General features: G+C 40.2%; 2 protein-coding genes across 13 annotated transcripts in view; both read right to left on the reverse strand.

The window, feature by feature from the left end:
* Positions 1–2,916, reverse strand: part of SYNJ1 (synaptojanin 1) — a 58,516-nt gene extending 55,600 nt beyond the window's left edge. For 10 of the 12 annotated variants that reach the window (XM_060770413.2, XM_067466701.1, XM_060770414.2 and 7 more), the window contains exon 1: positions 2,813–2,916. The gene's annotated coding sequence lies outside the window, so the exon portion shown is untranslated. The other 2 variants (XM_060770418.2, XM_060770417.2) reach the window with 1 other exon arrangement.
* A 4,022-nt stretch (positions 2,917–6,938) lies between these two features.
* PAXBP1 (PAX3 and PAX7 binding protein 1) overlaps positions 6,939–14,460 on the reverse strand; it is a 35,367-nt gene continuing 27,845 nt past the window's right edge. Inside the window, exons 14-18 of the mRNA XM_060770411.2 lie at positions 13,550–13,626; positions 13,343–13,409; positions 11,472–11,618; positions 10,534–10,688; positions 6,939–7,477 (exon numbers count right to left, since the gene is read on the reverse strand). Of these exons, the coding sequence (XP_060626394.2) occupies positions 7,366–7,477; positions 10,534–10,688; positions 11,472–11,618; positions 13,343–13,409; positions 13,550–13,626 (558 nt within the window). The 3' untranslated portion in view covers positions 6,939–7,365. The remainder of the gene's footprint in view (positions 7,478–10,533; positions 10,689–11,471; positions 11,619–13,342; positions 13,410–13,549; positions 13,627–14,460) is intronic.

A 14,460-nucleotide genomic window follows, 5' to 3' on the forward strand; every position in this document is an offset into this window, starting at 1 on the left:
GTTAACTTGATATCTATATTGAAACACGGTAATTAAAAATAAATAAAGACAAATAAAGACAAACTTAATGTAACATAGTTTTACTGTACAGTCAAGATTCCAAGTTTCAAACATCTGACTTACAAATGACTCCTAGTTAAGAATGAGGCTGAGAGAACAGGAAGGGAGAGAAATCTACCCCTAGGAAGGGAAATTCACTCATGGGAGAGTTGATGTAAGGGTCCTGATGGCGCAACGGGTTAAACCATTGAACTGCTGAATCTGCTGACCCAAAGGTTAGCAGTTTGAAGCTGTAGGTTTGGGTGAGCTCCCGCTGTTAGCCCTAGCTCCTTCCAACCTAGCAGTTCGAAAACATGCAAATGTGAGTAGATCAATAGGTAACACTTTGGCGGGAAGGTAATAAAAGGCGGCCATGCAGTCATACCGGCAACACAACCAGGAGGTGTCTATCTGTGTATGTCATAATCTATTCTGAATCTCCTCGGGGAGATAGAGCAGAAGATAAATAAAGTATATTGCTATTATTATTATTTATCATAGGGAAAAGGAGTCTCCACTGAAACTTCTTCACCAATCCTTGTTTCCACAACAAGCCAATTTTTTTCAAAATCCAAATCCCACAGGGACAGAAAGTGAGATGAAATGTTCTGAACAGTGGAACACACAGCAAAACAAACACCACAGGGGTGTTAACCATTCTCTATGCTATTTAAAGCTATATATTTGGCTGGAGTTACACTGAAAATGTTCTAACTTACTTACAAATTCAACTTAAGAGCAAACCTACAGAACCCAGTCATGTCCATAACTTGGAGACTGCCTGTATTATAAAAACAGCCTTGTGGATGCAGTATTATTTTCCTCAGTGTTTTGCTGGTTGCTTGAGAGTCCCAGATAACAATGGCCCCTTCCACACAAGCTGAATAAAATCCCACACTATCTGCTTTGAATGGAATAAATGGCAGGGTGGACTCAGGGCCTTTCACACAACCCTGTATCCCAGAATATTAAGGCAGAAAATCCCACATTATCTAAGTGTGGATTCAGATAACCCAGATAAAAGCAGATATTGTGAAATTTTCTGCCTTGATATTCTGGGATATAGGGCTGTGTGGAAGGGCCCTCAGATAATGCAGGCCCCTTCAAGCCAGGCCCTTTATCCCAAGATCCGGTTATTGGTTTACTGCTTTAAACTGGATTATATGTGTCCGCACTGCCAGGTAATCTGAGAAAAACAGAAAACCTGGGATCAGATCCTGGGATAAAGGGCCTGTCTGGAAGGGCACTCGGGGACTTTCCACACAGCCCTATTTCACAGAATATCAATGCAGAAAATCCCACAGTATCTGCTTTGAACTGGGTTATCTGTGTCCACACTCAGATAATGTGGGATTTTCTGCCTTGATATTCTGGGATATAGGGCTTTGTGGAAGGGCCCTGGGTTATCTGCGGGCCCTTCCACGCAGCCCTAGATCCCAGAATATCAAGGCAGAAAATCCCACATTATTTGAGTGTGGACTAGGTTATCTGAGTCCACACTTAGACAATGTGGGATTTTCTGTCTAGATATTCTGGGATATAGGGCTGTGTGGAATGGCCCTTAGTTCAAAGCAGATATTGTGGGATTTTCTCCCTTGATATTTTGGGATCTAGGGCTGTGTGGAGGGGCCCTGAATCCACACTCAGATAATATGGGATTTTCTGCCTTGATATTCTGGGATCTAGGGGTGTGGAAGGGTCCCGAGTCCACTCTCAGATAATGTGGAATTTTCTGCCTTGATATTCTGGGACATGGGGCTGTGTGGAATGGCCCTTAGTTCAAAGGAGATATTGTGGGATTTTCTCCCTTGATATTTTGGGATATAGGGCTGTGTGGAAGGGCCCTGAATCCACACTCAGAAAATGTGGGATTTTCTGCCTTGATAGTCTGGGATCTAGGGCTGTGTGGAAGGGCCCCGAGTCCACACTCAGATAATGTGGGATTTTCTGCTTTGATATTCTGGGTTATATGGCTGTGTGGAAGGGTCCTAAGAATCTCCTGTGCCTCACTTTGCCTAAAGGCAGAGCCAGGGCTAAGTAGCAATTTCAACCCCCTCCAACAATGTGTGTTTATACATTGCACAATAACTAGATATTAACATCTGGATATAAACATCTGATTCTTTTAAAATCCAGCGAGATTTTAAAAGACGTGTTTTGAAGAGCCGTCGCAATTCCATGTCAGAGACGCCGCCTCGCCTCGGTGTTGAGACGGAAATCGATTTCTTAATGAACCGCAGGCCAAAGAAAACATGATTACTAATGACAGCAGTAATGGAAGCCCAGCTGGGAACTGCCTCAGAATTTGAGAGCAAGGAAAACAGCATCTTGGGAGCCATACACAGAAACACCAAACTGGCAGGCTTCTCCCCCCATTGGGGGAAAAGGGGGCCTTCCTGGGTTCCCGAAGCGAGGCCTGGCCTGCGGGGTCTTTCTGGAGATGGGGACCCTTCCCTTCCCTTTCCCCAAGACCGTCCCCCAAGGCTCCCCATCTCCCCGTTTCCTCAGAGAGCATAGCCAGCGGTGGACGCCCGGCTTTCCACGCAGGCGATAAGCTTTTGCCAAGGCGACGCTGATAATCCCATATACCGAAGGCCTCCCTCCTTCCCTCTCCCCATCCCTCCTTGCCGTGACAGGCCGGCGCTCACGACTCCTCCATCTTGGGATTCCCTCTCTAACGGCTCCCCCGGCCCAGGAAGGGGCCCGAGTTCCTCCCAAATAAGAACTGAAGCAGAACGGGCGCCTCGGAAGAGATGCGGAGTCCTCCCCTTACCGGCCACCTCAGGGAGCCTCTTCGTGCAGCCGCTGCCTGAGGCGCTGGCCTCACTTCCTCTCCGGCGGGGCCGCCGCTTCCGCACTGCCCCGCCCCCTCCCCTCCAGACCGGAAGTTGTGGGAGGTGCGCGAGGACAGGGAGGGAGGGGCGCCCTGTCTCCAGGGAAGGAGAGTCTTCCTTCACCGTCTACTTTAGAGCAGGTGTGGGCCAACTTGGGCCTTCCCTCCAGGTGTTTGGACTTCAACTCCCACCATTCCTCACAGCTTAAGCGGCTGAGGGGGAAAAGGAAAAGGCCTGAGGCTGTGAGGAATGGTGGGAGTTGAAGTCCAAACACCTGGAGGGAAGGCCCAAGTTGGCCCATGCCTGCCTTATAGTCAATCTAGTTGTGGCTTTCTCAAGAGGCTCAGGCAGCAAAAACAGACCGTGCTTGACCTTGGTGTGTGTGCTTGTGGTTTGGCCTGAAATCCCTTCTTGCTGTCAGGAGGCAAGATGGATTGTTTTGGAACATGACTAACTGGAAAACACTACCCTCCGGAGGCGCATCCGTTTCCTTTCAGAAGACCTGCTGACTCAGCAAATTGGCTGTTTTTTTTTAAACGCAGCATCATTTTTTTGTCCACATTTCGCCTTCCTCTAAGCCAGTGATTCTCAACCTTCCTAATGCAGCGACCCCTTAATACAGTTCCTCATATTGTAGTGACCCCCAACCATCAAAATATTTTCGTTGCAATTTCATAGCTGTAATTTTGCTACTCTTATGAATCGTAATATAAATATCTGATATGCAGTATGTATTTTCAATAACTGGGACCAAATTTGGTACAAATATCTGATACGCCCAAATATGAATACTTTGTCATTTCAGAGTTGCAGTTGCTGGGATTTATAGTTAACTTACAATCAAAGAACATTCTGAACTCCATCAATAATGGAATTGAACCAAACTTGGCACCAGACACCCATGACCAACAGAAAATACTGGAAGGGTTTGGTGGGCATTGACCTTGAGTTTTGGAGCTGTAGTTCACCTACATCCAGAAATAAATGCACCCTATTCCAGAAGTTACTGGACTGTTTGGGGCTTTTAAAAGTGCTTTAAAACAGTGATTTTCAGCCTACTTCGGAAAAAAAAGTGGGAGGGTAAAGTAGGCCCTCTGTATCAATGGATTTAATCATGTATATTTCTTATGTGGTTTCACAGCGAGTTAAACTGCTGAACTTGCTGATCAGAAAGTCAGTGGTTCAAACTCACAGATGGGGTGAGCTCCTGTTGTTAGCTCCAGCTTCTGCCAACCCAGCAGTTCAAAAACATGCAAATGTGAGTAAATCAATAGGTACAGCTTCTGCGGGAAGGTAATGGTGCTCCATGCAGTCATACCAGCCACATGACCTTGGAGGTGTCTACAGACAACACCAGCTCTTTGGCTTAATAATGGAGATGAGCACCACCCCCGACTAGACTTAATGTCAAGGGGAAACCTTTACCTTTACTAGGATTTAATCCATCATTCCATAGCATTTACATTATTTCTTATGTTTTCAAAAGGCAGGCCTTGATTTTGTTATTCTATTTAAGGGACATCATTTTATTATGCCATTGTAAATAATATGACTTGACCATTGATGAATTCATAACACAGGTCCTGGAATCAAACTGAACAGATACCAAAGCCCCACTCTATGTGGCTTGAATCGGAAAACCCCACATTTTAGCATGGATTGCCATTCAAGGTCTTGGGAGGAGTATGTGGCCCCCAGGACCACTGGAAGTAGGTAGTGATTACAGGCATGAAGAAAAAAAGTCTATTGCCTGTATATTAACAAAATGTTTTATTGCTGCTGGATAATTACTTGTGACAGATCTGTCACACTACATAATCCTGTGATGTTTCTTTTTTAATGGTTTGACTTAATGCTTTTAACATTGTGCACAAACTGAAGGTCAGAGTAGGAAGGCTTCACATACTAACTCTATGACACCTCTCTACATCAGTCATTGTACTCCGATATTTAATTTCTGCCAGCACTGCTTTCTGGCCTATTCTTTCTAAGAGCTTTAGGACTACCGCCACTGTCTTGTTCTATTTTTGGGTGACACAAGTTACTTAACGTGGAAAGGTTATGCCAAAATTAGATCTAACCAGTTGTCTGCATGCAGACAGATATCAAGTTTAGAGTAATGACTCATTAGGTTTTAGAAACCCAAAGTACAGGACTTTTGTACCTGTACCTTTTTAGAAATTGAAATAGCAAAAGTATGCAAACCAAAAGTAGACCGGGTACAGCTACTTGTCACTTTCTCACTTATATCCAAACAGTAGAATAATTTCATAAATAATGTAAATGCTTTCATAAATCAGTACTATTTCATTCTCTTAACATAAAACACTAGGATGTTTTCAATTAAGAATCTCTTCCCTGACTTTTGTACCCAGAATTTGTTTTAAGAGAATATAAAAGAAGTTGTAACTTTTTTTTCTGTATAGCATAAATGTTTTATATAGACAGTATATTCTTAAAACAGATGTGCAAATAAGTGGAGCTCTATATATTATTAGAATAGAGCTCCTAATCTGTATGAGAACCCTTGTTCCTTTAACAGGAATGGGCAATCTTTGGGCCTCCAGGTGTTTTGAACTTCAGCTCCCACAATTCCCAACAGCTGGTGCCTGTCCTATAATAAAGAATTTAATTGATGTTGGTTGCCTGGGGCTGCTAATTAAATATGTAAGACTGATCGCCAAGCAAATCTGTAGAGGACTATAATAGGTTTTCACTCAAGATTACCAGCTTTAAAATGAGCAGTTTTTAAAAAAGACTGTCTGGGAGACTTGACATAAATTTAAGCACCACTCGTCTTAAAATCAAAACCTATGGAATTAAGTTTGAAAATAAGCAGTGCTTGATTTTAAATTGCTTCGTCAGCTTTGAACAACAGTGAGCCGATCTTTATACTAGTTTAGGACATAGGCCAAAGTGCTAACACAAGAGTGCAGCACTGTCACTCAGCTTTACCTTGTATGGCATGGACCTTATTTACCACCTCATTGTGCTTGAGAACGGCTTTTTAAAAATCACATGGCAGCCTAAATAGAAAGTAAATGCTTCGGCAAGAATGAATCAGGAAGGGCTGACATCAAGTATATGAATAGTTAGGATAGAAATCTGCTAAATCAAGGTAACATGAGAAAATATTTCCAATGGAAGTTAGTGATTATCAAACATACATTAATTTAGCAATGTTCTTTTCAGAATAAAAATTCTGTTTACATAGTGAAATACTGTATATTCTGGGGTTTTACACAACTGGGGCTATAAGACGACACCCCAACTTTAGCACACAAAATAGAGAGTTGGGGATATGCTCACCGTTTAAGACGACTCCGCATTTTCTGTCCTCTACGCCAGGTGGTTTCTGTCCTCTACGCCTGGTGTGTGGTTGCCCCTGGGCTGCTTCCTGCGCCACCTCCAGAAGGGCCTCCCGCGCTGCTCAGACCGCTCTCCTTCTTCCTGCCGCCATGGCATCTCTGCCTCCCAGCCCCGTCAAGCCTTGCGAGAAGCGCCTCTTCTCCTGCGAGACAAAGTTGTCTCGCGGGTGAAGAGGTGCTTCTTGCGAGACCTGGCCAGGAAGGAGAGCGGCCTGAGCAGCGCGGGAGGCCCTTCTGCTCAGGCCGCTCTCCTTCCTGGCCAGGCCTCGCAAGAAGCACCTCTTCTCCAGCGAGATGTCTCACAGGAGAAGAGACGCTTCTCGCGAGGCCTGACCAGAAAGAAGGAGTGCGGCCTGACCAGCGCGGCAGCCAGGAAGAGAGGAAGGACGGGGAGCCTGCCATGAGCCAAGGCAGTGGAGGAGGAGGAGGAGGCGGAGGCGGAGGGGAGCCCGTGGCCAAGGCCCTCCACACCAAGAGGCTCTACCGGTAATTTTATTATTAATTTTATACCCGGCGTAGTAGACTCCGCAAATTTTATAAGGTTTTACATGCCTAAAAAGTCGTCTAGTACCCCGGAATATACAGTACTTTCACTACAAGGAAATGCATTTTACTGTGAACCCCCAAGGACTGTTATGTAATTGCAATTGTTAATTTTTAGTTATTATCATCAATACACAAACAGAGACCAAGGATATTGTTTTGGAAATTTCTTTACTCTGAGCAGGGTCACACCATATACATATATTTTGGACCAAATTCCACCAACTGAAATCTTACTTTGAAATCTTCCATTATCTGAAACACAAATTTGAGGGCTATACTATTTGCAGATGATCTGTTAATGAGCTTTATACTAAGGAATTTCCTGTTAATGGAAGGTCATTCAACTGAATAGATGGCGACAATGGAGTATAAAAGTCTTTGTAAACAAGATGGAGGTGAAAATTTTCCTGGCTTCCTTTTCATTTTCTCAGAGACATCAATGCTAGTATAGATGCTGTATATAAGAATGCATTTTGTATTAAAAACAATCCATAGTTTACAGTTTAATAAAACTTTACATATGTACAAAATTACACTTCAGGAATGATTTTTATATCCCAGAATTACATGGCAAAACTTTATTTCCCCTCACTTTTTAACTCTTTCACATTATGATCATTAGCCACGGTCACAGCATGGTCCAGTGCCCGAATACTTGATAGAAGTTTTATTATCTGTTTTATATGCTCCCTAAGAAGAAATGAAAGAAAATGGTCAGCATTATTTAAAATTTGGATCATACGTGAGAAAGTACTAAATACCCTGGATATTATGTTCAGATACATCCACTTTCTCCCTTGCAATGAGTAGGGCGAAATACTGCTCAAATTCAGAGTCAAAGCATGATCAGCACTTAGCATCAGCACCCTGGTTAATAAAATATTCTCAGGTAAGGTTTGTGGTGATTCATTCGTCTTGCAAAGAGATTGTATACATACATGGCTACACAGAAATAAAATAGCCAAATGCTCTAATACATACTGGCTAGCCTTAACATGGCTTCGGGTTACACCAGCAATTATTACTTCCACAAAGGACTACTGGAGCACATATTACTCTGGAACTTCTACCATGATTTATAATTCAATAATCTGTACTGGAATGTACAAACATTTTTATACTGTACTACTTTGTGCGATGCACTGTAAGAAAGAATACAATACTACACTTGAGAACAGTAGCACCATGCAAGGCAATTCTAAGTAGTGTAATGCTGCTTTCACATTAGGTAACAACTGTCACCCAAGTACTGCAATTTATTTATTTTCTCCCAGTCAGAAGCAGACAGATTATTGCAAGTAGCATATGTGGAGTTCATCCATGCCATGCTGGACTCCTAAATCACTTTATAGGTAATATTTATACATTATTTGCCCTTGAGGCATCTTGAACTTTTTCAAAATGGTGATGTTTGTATTCTGAATCAAATGCTTTAGAACTGAATAATGTATTTGTTGTTGTTGTTCATTCGATCAGTCACTTCCGACTCTTCGTGACCTCATGGATCAGCCCATGCCAGAGCTCCCTGTCGGCCATCACCATCTCCAGCTCCTTTAAGGTCAATCCAGTCACTTCAAGGATACCATCAATCCATCTTGCCCTCTTCCCTTTTCCTTCCATTATCCCCAGCATAATTGTCTTCTCTAAGCTTTCCTGTCTTCTCATTATGTGGCCAAAATACTTCATCTTTGCTTCTAATATCCTTCCCTCCAATGAGCAGTCGGGCTTTATTTCCAGAAGTATGGACTGGTAGGATCTTCTCATGGTCCAAGGCACTCTCAGACACCAGAGTTCTTTCCTCCGACACCAAAGTTCAAAAGCATCTATCTTACTTCACTCAGCCTTCCCTATGGTCCAGCTCTCACATCTGTAGGTGACTACGAGGAATACCATTGCTTTTACTATGCAGATCTTCGTTGCCAGTGTGATGTCTCTACTCTTCACTATTTTATCGAGATTGGAATGTATTTAGCCAAGTAAATAATATATCACAATATATGTCCAATATAATATTAGAAATTGACTATGGCTCAATCTTCAAGCATGCTTGTAAAACAGTTATAAGTTCAAAAAATTTACAAAATGCTAGATGCTGATAAGAAAAGATTGATTTGCAGTATTCTATGATGAATCCATGCTCCTTATCCAGATATTCTGTCAAGAAGTTTCAAAAGATTTTAATAATAAGGCAGCAAGATACACAGGATTCTTCTGTTGATGTAATTTTTTCAGGCAGTCCAGGTCTGTCTATTTTGTTGAAACTCTGATCTATGATATGGGAAAATGATCTGGGCAGCTGACACAATTCTTTTAGGATCTCTTCCATTGCAAATAAGAAACTTCACAACTATTTTGGCTAATTCAATGGCCACTAGGTTTCCCAGCTTGTTGAGGTACAACCTTTTGAGGCCTATTCTGATAAAATTTATAAAATATCATATTCAATCCACCCTGTATTCCACATTCTAGAAAAAAAAGGTTTTAATCAGGTTCCAAATGTAATAATTTGGCTGGGATTGATAAGTTTATCTTGGAGGATGTACACAATTTGCTTTGAAATGTAAAGCAAATCACCCATTCATTAAACCTCTGGCATATTGCCTTATAAGAGCTACTGGAGAGGGGTCGGACAATTACACTTATCAATACCAGGGTATCTCTTTGTGGATCACCTGTTTTACACACTTATAGGGCAGCTACTTTGCTGTATTTATTTACCTTACCCCATCTTTCTCCCTACATAGGGATTCAAGGTGACTAGCAATAAATGCCAATTAAAACAAACAATACAAATACATTAAAATATAAATATAAATCTGAAAATTGAATTACACTGTTAAAACCATTAAACATTTAAAAGCTATATTACAATGTGTTCAAAAATTTGAATATTGATTTTTTGGTTTTTCACATTTTCATTAAAGATGAGAAGATTAAGTCTTCAAGTTACATAGGGGCTGCAATCCTGCAAGTGCTTCCACAACATCTTCAAAAGCACCCCCCCCCCCCCACTTTTGGTTGTCAGGCAAAACCAAAGTACAGCTCCAAAACAGCTCCCCAAATGTGGCAGTCTGACTGGATCTACCCACAACTACCTGATACTCTTTCAGTTTGAGGAGGAAACTTGAAACCACCTGGTTTAGTATTAAAAGCAAAACACAACAAAAGTTACATCATCAGTCTCCCCAGAATTCACTAGTACTGCCTTTGCGGTGGTGTACAAATAGCACTTGTCCTCCAATGCCAGCCACTTGCATATCTCATCAAAATGTTGATCCCACCCATTCATCTCATTCTCTTTATCTGATGTGAAGGAAACTGTAGGAGATTGGGTGTAGTGAAGAAATAAAATGAGAGCCTGTAGACAAAACTGAAACCCTCTAGGGCAACAGATGGACCAAAATAGATGGCAGTAACTATTAGAAGTGCTCTTCTCCAGTTTTAGATGGTGAAGATTTATATACCACCTTATCTCCCCAAAGGGAAGCCAGTCTAGGCCACAGGAACCACATGGTTCACTCATCTTGTGTTTTGTTTAGATTAGTACTAACATTCTTTACACATTACTGCCCTTTGAACATGTTGAGAAACTACGGCAAGTGCAGAAGGCTGCAATTTGGTTTACTATGCATATAATAGACAAATTAATAATTGTTTTGAAACAATTTTACTGGTTTCCTATTTGTATTCTAGCCCAATTCAAGATACCCATCCCCAGAATCTAACCATTATTTAGGATGAGTTACCTTGCATTTCTTTTTTCTACATCAGAGCTTCCAATGCTATTTCGGTATATCGTATCAGCAAGATGTACAAGGTATCTACAGAGATTTTCTAGATGGGATATTGTCTTATTTCCTTTTAGATTAGTGAACCACTGTTTAGGAAAGCAGCTGATCACCTGGAAAATCAAGGAAAGACAGAGAGGTTATGACTGTGATCCTATATTCACTCCGGGGAGTAATTCAATTTAATTTAGTGGGGTGTATTTTTGAGTTGACAAATCAAGGACTGAACTGTAGAAGTGCAAAACACAATCTGATTACATATAAGATACTCAAGGCAATATAACCTAAGGACATAAATACATGATTCTATTGAGTATCAACAACAGATTCCTTAAGATGATTAAAATGTAAGTAACTTCCAGAGTCCCTCTTAAACTTCTAAATTAAATACTTGAAGTTTGGGTGCTTAACGTTCAAGAATTTTTCCACCAGCTTTCATGCCAAAATTGACAGCTGCCAAATCAAATTTGTATAAACAGCAAGATATAGATGTAAGGTAAAATATTACTATTTTTTATTATTTAACAGCAATACTGCATCAAAAAATTATTTCCATGTTGAGTATCACTTATTCAAAATTTCAAAATGTTCCAAATTCCAAAACCTTTGGAAATTATACCATGTATGTACATGTATGTAGGTAATCTGGGGGATAGTTACTCCAACTAGTCAAAACCGTTTGGCAACCATCACCCAGAGGACCTTTACATTGGCCACTCCATGAAGAAATTAGTCCGGTGTGGTTCTTGTGGCTGAAAAATATTGGCCTGGTGTTCACTCAGTGAACTTCATGATTAACTGGATATTTCATTGTGGATTTCTGACATCCCAAACATAATCTGTAACAGTATTTTTAAAAACATAAATGAGATTACTGACGTGAAGTGTTGACTTACACTTTGAGCTTTCTTAATACTGTCGTCACCATACTCAGAATTCTGGAAAGCCATGAGAATGTATCTGTTTAGCAAGCCATCTATTGCTAACTCTTGCAGGGTTTTGTTTGAAAGGATTCCATACCACTGCAGAAAGTTTCCTAATAACTAAGCAAACAGAATATAAAGTGGAAAGAATTAGTATGATACACAGAACTGTATGAACAATTTCAAATCATCATATATGAACCATACACATTTTAAATGAATTGAAAGACACATTAGAACTCGTATCACCTGTGTATTACATGAAATTAATCAACTCAAATAGACATTATTATTTCACCCACCCATCCCCCAAGATAACAGGTTATCTGAAACCTATGCAATTATCTACCTACATAAATAAAACTTTTGGTGGGGTGATCAAAGTACATTGCTCCAGATATTGCTAACCATCTATAAGCATTCTGTGTGCTAGCTATGGTTGATGAATTTTAAGAGTTCAGCAACATCTGGAGGGCCATGTTTGCACATCCCTGCTTAAAGTTGTATGGTCCAATCAAAATGAAGCAGAGGTAGGTCTCACTAATTCCTAGTTGTTCACGTTATGCATGCAATAAGTCCTTTTTCTAGAAATCTGCCAGATGCAAAATATTTAACGTTTTAGTACTCCAGCCAACAGAGAAGCATGCACTTACGTCCTCAAATACTGAACAGATATAGCTGCAAATTTGCTCTCAAATTTACATCAGATATAAACTATCAGAATCTGCGATTACTTTGAACACTTACATGTTACCTGTCCTAATCAAAGTACAGATAGGTTACCAGAATTTGAGAGTACTTTGAACACTTGGCATGTTACCGTCCTAATTAAAGTAGTAAAAGTATCTGGATGGGACTAAGGTGTTAAATTATTTCCAGAGCAAACAGAGGAGCAAATAGTTCTAGTAGTGATACACGGAGAGTTGCTTCTATCAATAAGTTATAGATGTACAGAATTACATGTATGTCATTATTGAAAACCAGCTGGTGTTTAAAGTAATGAAGAGATAACAACATTATGTTAAAAGCAATGTAATAAGAGCAAAGTTACTTTACTGATGCCAAGTAGCAGTTATTTTCAAAAATTACATTAAAAGTAATAAAATTATGTTAAAGGTCACAAAGTTCTAAGCCACTCTCTTATCAATCCTCATGTATTTTCCCTCAATATGTACAGGAAAGTAATATAATAGTAAAAAGTAATGCAAGAAGTAGCCTTTTCATTATCACAGTGAAGAATGGGTTCCTTTTTATACACTATCATGAACAATAGAACAAGTTACTTTTGAAAAACGATTTCCCAAGTCCTCCTTGAATTCTACCAAATGTGTGTACTAATCAGGCTGAAATATTCAAGTTACGCTTTTTTCTTTTACTTTAGCTCAAAAATTGATACTTCCTTAAATAGTTCTTGAGCTTTTATAAACCTTCCAAAAATACATTTTCTTTAACTGATAGAAATATTCATACTAACTAAGTGTAACAATTAACACATTCTAAAATGCTTGCCAAAGAGAGAGATGAATGAGAAAGCACGAAGCCTGGCTCGCAACAAATCCTTTTCCTTGCTCTGCTTGTGTAAGTGATCTACCCAAACAACTTGGTATGATGTAGCATATGCTGATCAAGATGATTCCATAGACTCTGAAGAGGCTTCTCACAGGCATGTGAAAAGAGATAGATCATGCATTGCAATTTTTACAGTTTCAAAGTTATTTAAATACACAGCTTTGGATAACTGATGTTTTTCCTAGCAACAAAAGCAAATTAATTTTACAGTCAGTGTTCAGTTATCCATCATTGATACAATGCTTCAGAGATAATACATGCATCCCTTTTCTTACCTTAACCGAAGACCAGAACTGACGCTGAAAAAATAAATAAGGTCCAGAATTCTTGTTTTCTAATACACTGAAAAACAAAAACATTGTAAGTTTTATTGGTCCAAAATCCCTGAGATTATTCAAGATCATAATATTAAAGGTTCTGCAAATCTAATCTATTGACACCTTTGAAAATCAATAAAGTTAAAACAGGAGAAATGAGTTTACCTTTTAGGATACAGTGGCATGAATACATCATCATCCAGTGTTCTCCTCATTCTAAGTAAAAGGGCTTTTAGCAATGTCTGAAAGAGTTCAAATTTAACAGAGATTTTAACAGAATGCTTTCAAAAGACACTTTCTAACAAATCCAGGGCTATCACAAACATTTTCTTTCTAGTTTCCTGATTTTCATAAAACAAGAAGTTTTAAAAATTGACAGATCCATTACATCAAACAAATCTTTTATGAACTTTGGGAATCAGGCTTCAACAGACTTCTGCCCCCCATGTCTGGAACCGAGCACAAGCCTCCAAGATGCTGATGATAGGAAAAACCTATATATACTTCTATCTATGTACAATTGTCTGTCTTGTCAGTGTATAAATGGCATTGAATGTTTGCCATATACAGTATGTGCTCTGTGATTCGCCCTGAGTCCCCTTCGGGGTGAGAAGGGCGGAATAAGAATAGAGTAAACAAACAAACAAACAAGTAATTCTTCCCACATTGACTAGCATCCTGTCAATAACATATGACTGTGTATATTACCCATATACATGTTCGTATGTGATCACTGTGGAGACTGGCATTCACTTTTCCATCCACATACACCTACTCCTTCCTATATTCATGCCATGTGTAGTAGGGAGCAGAACAAAGGGGCCAGAAGTGTTTGGATATGTCTCCTAAGACAGATGCAAAGAAATTGCCTCAGTTGCTGGAACTTTCAGAGGATTCAATAGCTGAAGTAATTTCTTCACATCTGGATGGCCAGACACTGTTATGATCCCTCTTGCTCCCACAGCAGTCACAAATATGGAAGAACTTCCTGACTGTGAGAGCCGTTCAGCAGTGGAACTCTCTGCCCTGGAGTGTGGTGGAGGCTCCTTCTTTGGAAGCTTTTAAACAGAGGCTGG

The sequence above is a fragment of the Anolis sagrei genome, chromosome 3 (genome assembly GCF_037176765.1).
Source record: "Anolis sagrei isolate rAnoSag1 chromosome 3, rAnoSag1.mat, whole genome shotgun sequence".
Classification (NCBI taxonomy): Eukaryota; Metazoa; Chordata; class Lepidosauria; order Squamata; family Dactyloidae; genus Anolis; species Anolis sagrei.